Here is a 9,205-nt window from a genome sequence, read left to right as displayed (position 1 = left end):
ATAAATTGGGGCTTTTATTGGGCATATTAAGCCCACTAGAATATCATTAAGTCCATTAGGGTTTTCATTAAGCCCATTAGGCTTCATTGGGCCCATTAGGGCTTCCTTAGGCCCATTAGGGTTTCTAGCACTCCAAACTAGTCAACATAACCAGGCAAAGCACACCGCCACCCGACACGGCGGCCGGTGATGGCAGCCACCACCCTAAGGTGGTGGTTTTCAATTTCTTTTATTATTCTTGGCTCTTACAACTTTTACAATGAATTCCTAAAATACACACACACACACACTACACTGATACCAACACACACATGCGGTGGTCCTTGGCGGCAGCCACCACCTCACGGTGGTGGCAGAGGTGGCTCTTGCGATTTCCGGTCAAAAAAATCATACCCATAAACGAAAACACGCACACCATTACGCCCTTTGCTCGAAAAGAGAAACCAACCACCCGATAATGGCGTATGGCGGCGACAGCGATGGTTTCATGCCGGCAGGATATAGATAGCGGTTCAGCAGCAACGAACCGAGCAGAGGGGGGTTTCTGTGACGATGACAGCTATGCTCAAGCTCCTCTGACGGTGGCAACAACAACATAACAATGGCGATTAGCGGCTCCTAGCCTCATTGTCGATTGATCTTGCGGCTCCACCGATGGTCCCGCTTCTTTGGCTTCACAGATGAGGTGGAGGAGGCGGCGTAGGTGGCTACGACTTGTCTCCCGCTGTTTTCGACTGAACGATGCTGCATCGTCGTCCTCCGCCTCCAGCAGCAACAGAAATGACGGCTGAGGTCTGGTGGTTCGTAACAGCAACAGACTATCCAACCACCGTACTCACTTTTCGATGTAGAAGAGATGGACTCCGGCGACTGGCTTTAGTGGTGGCGAGGAGGAAAACGCATGGCAGCGAGACGAGGATGAAAGAGATGTCGGCTGGAGGATGAAAGGGAGTGGGTGTTGGCTGTTACATAAGTTGCTTAGGGTTAGGGTTTCATATTCAATATATATCCGATGGACACAAACATATTACTATAATGGCAAGATAGGTCCCTCCAGCTCTCATTTATTTCAAAGTAGATCCAGATTTTACCTTTTAGACCCCGACTCCTAACATTCTTTTCAGAATAAGCCCAATAGTTACTAAACAGCCTCTATCTTCTAAAATCTTTACAAAACTAGTACATAATTTACAAAACCACCCCTTTCTTGACGAATTCTTTTCAATTAAGGTCCAGAATTCACCCTTTAACCCTCAACTTCTAAATTTATGACAATTACCTCCATCCTTTGATATATAATTATTTATTTTAGGGCTACTATTCGTTCGTTATTTCATTTATTTATTTAATAAATAAACAGGCGTTACATTTACTAACTGAATGTCTTCTTTGAAACAAATTCCTTGTGGTTTCCAAATTTTGATAACTATATGTGATTTGATATGGGTTTATGGCTTGCTAAATCAAAACGAGTCATGTTCTTTGATGAGAAAAGGCACATAATGATTAACAGTTGTCATCATGTGTTGGTGCATATAAGGTTCTTTACTCAGAAGGTTGTGAAGGATGGTTTCAAGATGAATGTTTCACCAGAAATTTTCAGTGCACAACTAGTCTCTCTCCTTCTCAAGCCATCTAATAGTTCATTTTCCCACCTTTTGTTATCCCCTTCTACTAAAGTGTCATGACTGAGCACCTTTGGATCCGTCTCTCTCGAGCATCCAATTATGCAAATAAGAGACATATGCACAAATATGAAAACAGGGAATTAGAATCACCAAAATCAAATAAGGGAAATACATAACTAGCCTTACAATTTTGATGTAATGATCTATTATTATTATTATTATTATTATTATTATTATTATTATTATTATTATTATTAAGAATTCTTGTTAAATATCAATCATTCTTATTGAGAGTAAGTTTTTTTGTGAATTCAAATTGAATGACAATTGCAATTAGAAACACTCCAACTTAAGAATTTAATATTCCGGTTGAAAGTCTTTGTTATCATCTGTACTGCGAATCAGGATTGCTTATTGTTATATACTAAGTGGAGCTTTTAATTTGATGCCTATTTAAAGTAATTTTAAAATTTTGGAAAGGTGAACAAAAATTTGGGACTAGGCAAGATACATTTACTTTTCGCACAACATTAAATTATCATTTGATCTCAAAATTTAATGAAAATCTAGTACATACCATTACAAAGAAGTCGCACATGTGCATGGTTCACATTCTTAGTCAAGAGACAAAGAGATGAGTATCGTCGTCTGAATGAGAATGTACCATTACATGCGTGTCTAGTGCTAGAAAATGGTATCTTATGTATGATTGCATGTCTCTTTTGTAGGATGTCAGTGTTAGAGTTTTATATTAAGATACTCATGTGAAATAATAGCCTGAAATAGCTCGGCTACTTCATTCAATTGGCTGCATGCCATGACAAGTTTGTTGTAGTTGGTGTTGTAAATAACGGAACGTGAATTGCAAGTGCAAGCGGTTGGTGCTAACAACCACATGTTGAAGGTTGTGTATAAGTGTTTTTACATTACTTGATGGTCGACATGGATGTTGGAAGCATAAGAAGCTAGTGCCGATCATGAGAGTGTTTGAATATTGGGTAGCATAATAATTGTGTCAGTTCTGGAGGTGTAAATGATCCTATCGAATAAGAAATGTTCTCTTAAGCACTTTGTCAAACACCCCTATGTGCACGATTTATTTACGTCTTTTTTCTAACACACTTGTTAAATTACTATAACTGAACGTATATAAACTCTTTCCTGTCTTTAGATACTCAATTCACAAGTAGAGGAAACACATATAGGGATGAAAGCAAGAAATTGAGGAGATGAGATAAAATAAGGGAAATATGTTGACATCCGTGTTTTGTTGTGATTTTTGGTGGTGTTGTAGGATATAATTGGATTGTATTGAATTTGGTATTCCTATCACAATTAATCAATTTTTTCTGATTGGTGATCATAAGGTCGAGATTACCAATAGTTTAGGTTGTTCCAGGAAATAGTTGATCACCGTTGCCATGATTTACGATGAATGCAGAGCTTCCAACGACTTTCATTCATCTCAATCACGGTAGCTGGATATAGTTGTTACGATTTAAAAAGAAGTGGGTAACAAAATATTTTTATGGTTGTTTTTAAATGAATGAGAAGGTGTGGTTGTCGGCTCATCGCCCATTTAGGGGTGTTTGGATAAATAGTTTTTAGCTTATTAGTTTATTGTTTATTTGCTTATTGTGGTGAGAATAAACACTATTTTAAAATGTGTTTGGATTAGCTTATTGCGGTGGGAATAAGCAATAAGCAATAAGCATTTTAAGTGTTTGGCAAACAAAACGGCTTATATGAGTAAAATGACCAATAAACAATAACCAATAACCAATAAGCATTCCTCCTCTTATTTATTAAAATCAGCTTATTTAGCTTATTCCTACCGCAATAAACTGATTTTTAAAGACTCCTATTCAAACACTTAAATTTGCTTATTGCGGTGGGATTAAGCAATAAACAATAAACAACCTATTTATTCCCTATCCAAACACCCTTTTACTTTCAAAAAAGTTTACAAATTGCCTACAACTTTAGCTTTGCTTCAAACACCAAGTTATAGAAGGAAATCCTTTCCCCTTTGACCAATTTTTTTTGTATGTACCTTAATTCCCATTTTTATCCCTCTTTTTTTGTCTTGTTATTTTTTTTATTCATTTTTTGTTCTTTGTTATTTTGTTATTTTTTGTTTTTAATATTTTTATATTATTATTATTAACATTTAAAATATATTTTTTTGTTAGTTCATATTATTTTTGTGTTATTTCTTTTCATTCAGATAGATATCATTGTATTACTTTTTTCCGTTAAGGCTATTCATGTATTATTTTTGCATTCGGATTATTCTCATATTATTTATTTCGTTCCGACTATCCTTATATTGTTTTTCCGTTCCGATTATCTCTGTATTATTTTTCCGTTCCGACTATTCATATATTATATTTTTCATTTATACTATCTGTTATGTTATATTTTTGTTCCGACTATCTTTCTGTCATTTTTTTCTCCTGGCTACCCTTTATTGTTTTTTCCAGTCTGATTATCCCCATGTTATTTTTTTTTTGTTTGAACTATCATTGTTTTATTTTTTGTTCCAATTATCTATGTGTTGTTTTTTGTTTCGACTGTCTATGAGTTATTTTTTCGTTTGGACTATTTTTGTTTTATTTTTTCTTTCATTCATACTATTAATGCAACATCTAATCAAATCAATTATTTAAAATAATATTAATATATATATATATATATATATATATATATATATATATATATATATTATATATATATATATATATATAATTAAAGTCGTGGACTGTTATTAGAAATAGTAAAGTTTCTAAGGGTTGACAGAAATGATCCTTTGTATATATGTATATGTTCAAAAACGTTTTTTTTCTGCTTTTGTTGGTTTTTTTTGTGATTGTTTATATTCTTACTAGACACTTGTTAGCAATCTACCTTATCTTTGTCTTTATCTGGCTCAGCTTTTCGATTACACCACTATTCTTTACTTTTCCTTTCATTTCGTATATGCCCACTGCTCCAATTTGGTCATCGCAACCACTTCTTTGATCGTTACCGGAACCCCGTTTTGGAAATCACGGTGGGCGTGGCGACAGCTAGACCAACGGAGACGCTACGACTGGCGAACGGTCGGGAAGGGTTTTCGAACGCCGCAGTGGAGCCGGACGCGGTTCAGTCGTCCCTTCCATTTCTCATCCCACGATTTCAGGATGAGATGTTGCTAGCCCATCGTGACCCACTGATGGGTCTGTTGGTTTCGTCTAATCAATCACCGGGAAATCAACGAGGGTAGGGCGGCGATTGTTACCTGCGATGGTAGGAGCAGCGGCGACGACAGATGGAGGTCGGCGGCGGCAGCAGCAGCAACTACAGCAGTGGCGACATTTTTCGGTGGTGGTGTGGAAGGGGCTGCTCCGGTGCCCTTCTGCTGCTTTTGTTTCTGGTTGAATTCATCGGGAAATCGATTTGGGAAAAGGAGGGACTCGGTGGCGGTCAGAATTAGATAACGGATCTTTCTAAAACTTGATCCTTCAGCCATCGATTCTAAATCACCATGACCACCAGGATGAGTAGTCGCTGTTGTACCTTTATCTACCTCCAATGTCGGAATTCGACTTCTTTCGTGATGACGATGAAGATGGCTCAATCAGCCATACCCGTCGGTTTTGCGCTTCAACAAAAATAGCATTTTCTCAGCATTTCAGAAACAGGGTATATGGTCGACTGGAAAGAGTCCCCGGAGGCCGCTCATGTGCTTCGTGTCAGTCTACAACACTTCCCTCCACCCAACACAGTACAGTGACAAAGTGGTAAAAATATGAGGTAAAGAGTTGCGTCTTTATTCATGCTTCTAGGTAATCCGTATTGAGTATTTAGTGATTTTGATTTTGATTTTGATTTAAGATTTCCCCCAAAACCTAAATTGAAATGAAGACTCAATAGCTTAATATAACATGTTTGATTTACAATTCCGGAAATCTGTAGGTCTTATGTGTTTCATTTTACACATAAGAAATATTGATTGTCATTTTTTCAGATATACAAACCTGTTTATGTTTGATTTACAATTCCGGAAATGCTTCACCCAGGTTTTTAAATTTTCATTCTCAACCATCTTTTCAAGCCGGAACTAACTAATTTGTTGGTGGCAATGGTGGTGCAGGTAGAGGTTCATCAATGAAAGAAAGCTAATTCAGTGATGTTCTTGATAAGGTACTACAAATACAATATCTACTTTCATAAATACAATTCCTTTTTCCACTCTTCATATTCTGATAAATTTTTTGTTATTGTTGTTTGCAGAAATGCAAATTGAAGTCCAAATGTAGTAACTACTATTTCATTATACAAGATCAGTGAAACCTACAATCCTTCATTTTCAGGTTACTATATATAATATATCATTACCTTTTGTTTCTATTAGACTGATATTACCAAAATAGCGCTAAGATTTTCTATGGTAAACAACTATGGAATCTGGTATGGGCTACCTCAAAGCATGATGTGTATCTCATGTCAAACTATTCAATCATGCATTGGTCATCATTATCACAAAGCTTGACTGAGATTCTAAGCATTTATAGACACGTGGCAGCTACTGGTGTTTTTGTCAACAAGATGAGGGACAAAATAAACAACTCATAGATGCTTCCCTAAAATTCATTACTGGTATTATTATTATCATCATTATTATTATATATCTTCGACAAAACTGCAAAAATGGTCTCTGTGGTATGCATTTTTTTGGGGTGTTAATCCAAACTACGACTTTTTTAGATTGGTGGTCCTTTTGGCCATGTTTGTACGTAGATTTGGTCCCTTGTAAAATTGAAATGACTATAATACCCTTATGGTATATATATATATATATATATATATTTTTTTTTTCTATTTAGTTTAAATGAAAAAGAAAATAAATAATTAATTTGGGTGTCTCTCTCTCTCTCTCATCCCCCAGATTAATGCTTGTCTTCTTCACCTCTACATCTTCAATACAGAGCACCACTTTGTGGAAATCCAATCAACAGATCTTTTATACTTCTAAACCCAGAAAATCAAGAACCGGGTGTAGCTCTCAATCGATAAAAACATTGGTTCTTTTTCTTTCCGTTAAAGTGTACACAGAGAGAAAACAAAACAGCTCTGTTCCTCATCTCATTTTTTTGGGTCTTCTTCTTCTTTCCGTCAAAGTCTATCCCAATCGTAATTAATATCATCAGACACACACACACACACACACACACACACACACACACACACACACACACATATATATATATATATATATATATATATATATAGAGAGAGAGAGAGAGCTAGGTTCAAATGTTTATAGCAACTATTGTGTTCCTAAATGCACCAATCAGAAAATTGCAAATAATTAAATAATTAATTAAATAAAAAAGGGTATTTTCGGTTTTTTACACTAGCAATTAATGAGATCATTTAAGTAAATCCCTATAATTAAGGAAACAAAACAAATAACTAATATATTTCTTTTACAAACATGGACATCAATTTTTTCCCTTTATTATCTCTTCTCACTCTCTTTCTAATCCTGCCTTTGCATCTTAATAACCCTAACCAAATTGCCGACCATCCCATTGCTGCCGTTCACACAGACCATCATTCCGCCGAAGAAAAGTTCGCATTTATCATCATTATTGACTCAGGTAAAACAAAATGTTCCTCAATTATTTTTGTTGGTGACCAAAATTTCGACTCTTATATGTTTTTAATCAATTCCAAACAATGATTTCAAACCCATTTCATGATACATCTTCCGTTCTTCTCACGTGATATGAAAATTATCATAATTGATTTTTTCTGCTATGTGAAAAAAGAAAACAACTATGTGTATATATTTTTTGGGTTTTCCGTTTCATGGCTTTTTTCTCATTGAAAAGCATATGCAAATGTAAGCATATGTAAACTTTCTTATTTTGAATTGTAACTAAACATTGTAGACAGAAAGACATGCTCTGCTAGTTGAAGGGATTAATGGAAAGACACTACTGAGGCCTATTATAAGCATCCAATCTTGGAGAATAGGTAAACTTTACTTTTTCTGCTCTTTTTTGTCTATTCTTTCTACTACATTAAGCTTTTTTTTTCTAAATATATATCGATATGTTCACAGGTATTCTATTTTTTGCTTTTGGAAATGCCCTTAACTTTATTTCCTTTGGATATGCTGCTCAGGTATGTGAATTTTGCAGCTTCAAAATCATTTTAATGTAACATTTTAAATCCAAAATTTGTAATTTAGGTATTCTATTGTCTTGTGTTTTCACAGTCGCTTCTTGCAGCATTGGGATCCATACAATTTGTGTCAAATATCGCGTTTTCCTATTTTGTCTTACAGAAAACAGTCACTGTAAGTATGTTTTTTTGAATCTGCATCTTTTTTTTGTTATATGATCTGAAAATAACTTTTACTAACATTTGTAGCTTTTTTTATGCAGAGTATTAGTTGCCACAACTTTTATTGTTCTTGGAAACATCTTCCTTGTTGCTTTTGGCAATCACCAATCACCTGGTATGGTATATCGAATACCAAATTGGTTTTTACATTTTCTTTTTTCAAATTCTTATTCAAAGTTTATGGAAATTAAAATTCTTATGGTGATTATAAATATTATGTATGTGGATTTTACAGTTTACACACAGGAGCAGTTGGCAAAAAAGTATAGCAACATTACTTTCCTATTTTACTGTCTGCTTTTGGTAGTGGTGGTTCTCATGCATCATTATGTATACAGGTAAGCCCTTCAAATCGAAAGATATTTCCCTAAAAAATCATTTCATTTAATTAATTTGATAAATTAGGATGGGTTAACATTAAAAAGGAGAGGAGAATTGTTGCTTGCTATTCCAGGGAAGGATCTTATGAGATACTGGAAGTTACTGCTTCCTTTTTCAGTATCATTCTTGTAGAATAAACATGTTTCTTGATAGCTATTAGACTCTAAGTAATATTCTGTTAGAATAAAGTATATGTTTTCTTATAGAATCTTTGTTTGTCATTTTTTATTATTTTGGATAAATTTTAATTCTTTAATTTGGTGTATTTTATGTTTTTTCAGTTTTTTTCGATTAAAAATTGGTGATTCGAGGATTTCATTCTATCAAAATGGTTGAACGGGTTCATACTTCTTCATACACAACAAGTATATTTGTGTAACTGGTAATGAATTTGTGATACTTTATGGTTGACTTTATAGTCTCTACTACATTCTGTCAAAATTTATAGTTTTTTTTTTCTATTATATTTTGTCAAACTTTATAGTCTTTAATACATTCTGTCAGAATTTATAGTTTTTATTCTCTTTAGAATGCATTGAATTTTTAATTTTTGAAACTTGATTATGTTTTCTTTGTGGATTAAGGTTTTGAAGATGCTAACATTGGTTTGGAGAAGGAAGAAAACATAGAGAATGAGAGTGTATTATACCAGAATGTGTTATGCTACAATGTATAAAGTGTTGTTTAAAAATAATATTCTCTCATAATAGATTAGTGTTTTGTTAGATTTTGATGTTTTTTTTTTCTTTCGGAATGTTATTATTCAATGAATCACAATCATACAATGTAATTATTTGGTA

General features: G+C 34.2%; 1 protein-coding gene across 1 annotated transcript; it reads left to right on the top strand.

The window, feature by feature from the left end:
- Positions 1-7,168: 7,168 nt before the first annotated feature.
- On the top strand, positions 7,169-8,661 carry LOC111889319 (probable magnesium transporter NIPA8; the record flags this gene model as incomplete). The annotated part of the gene is made up of 7 exons (XM_023885453.3): positions 7,169-7,273; positions 7,568-7,652; positions 7,741-7,802; positions 7,897-7,985; positions 8,066-8,139; positions 8,260-8,362; positions 8,450-8,661. Coding segments are annotated over 7 exons (606 nt in total), but the record flags the coding sequence as incomplete, so codon positions are not given.
- Positions 8,662-9,205: the final 544 nt, after the last annotated feature.

The sequence above is a fragment of the Lactuca sativa genome, chromosome 8 (genome assembly GCF_002870075.4).
Source record: "Lactuca sativa cultivar Salinas chromosome 8, Lsat_Salinas_v11, whole genome shotgun sequence".
Classification (NCBI taxonomy): Eukaryota; Viridiplantae; Streptophyta; class Magnoliopsida; order Asterales; family Asteraceae; genus Lactuca; species Lactuca sativa.
This window is presented reverse-complemented; position numbering and strand designations above follow the sequence as displayed.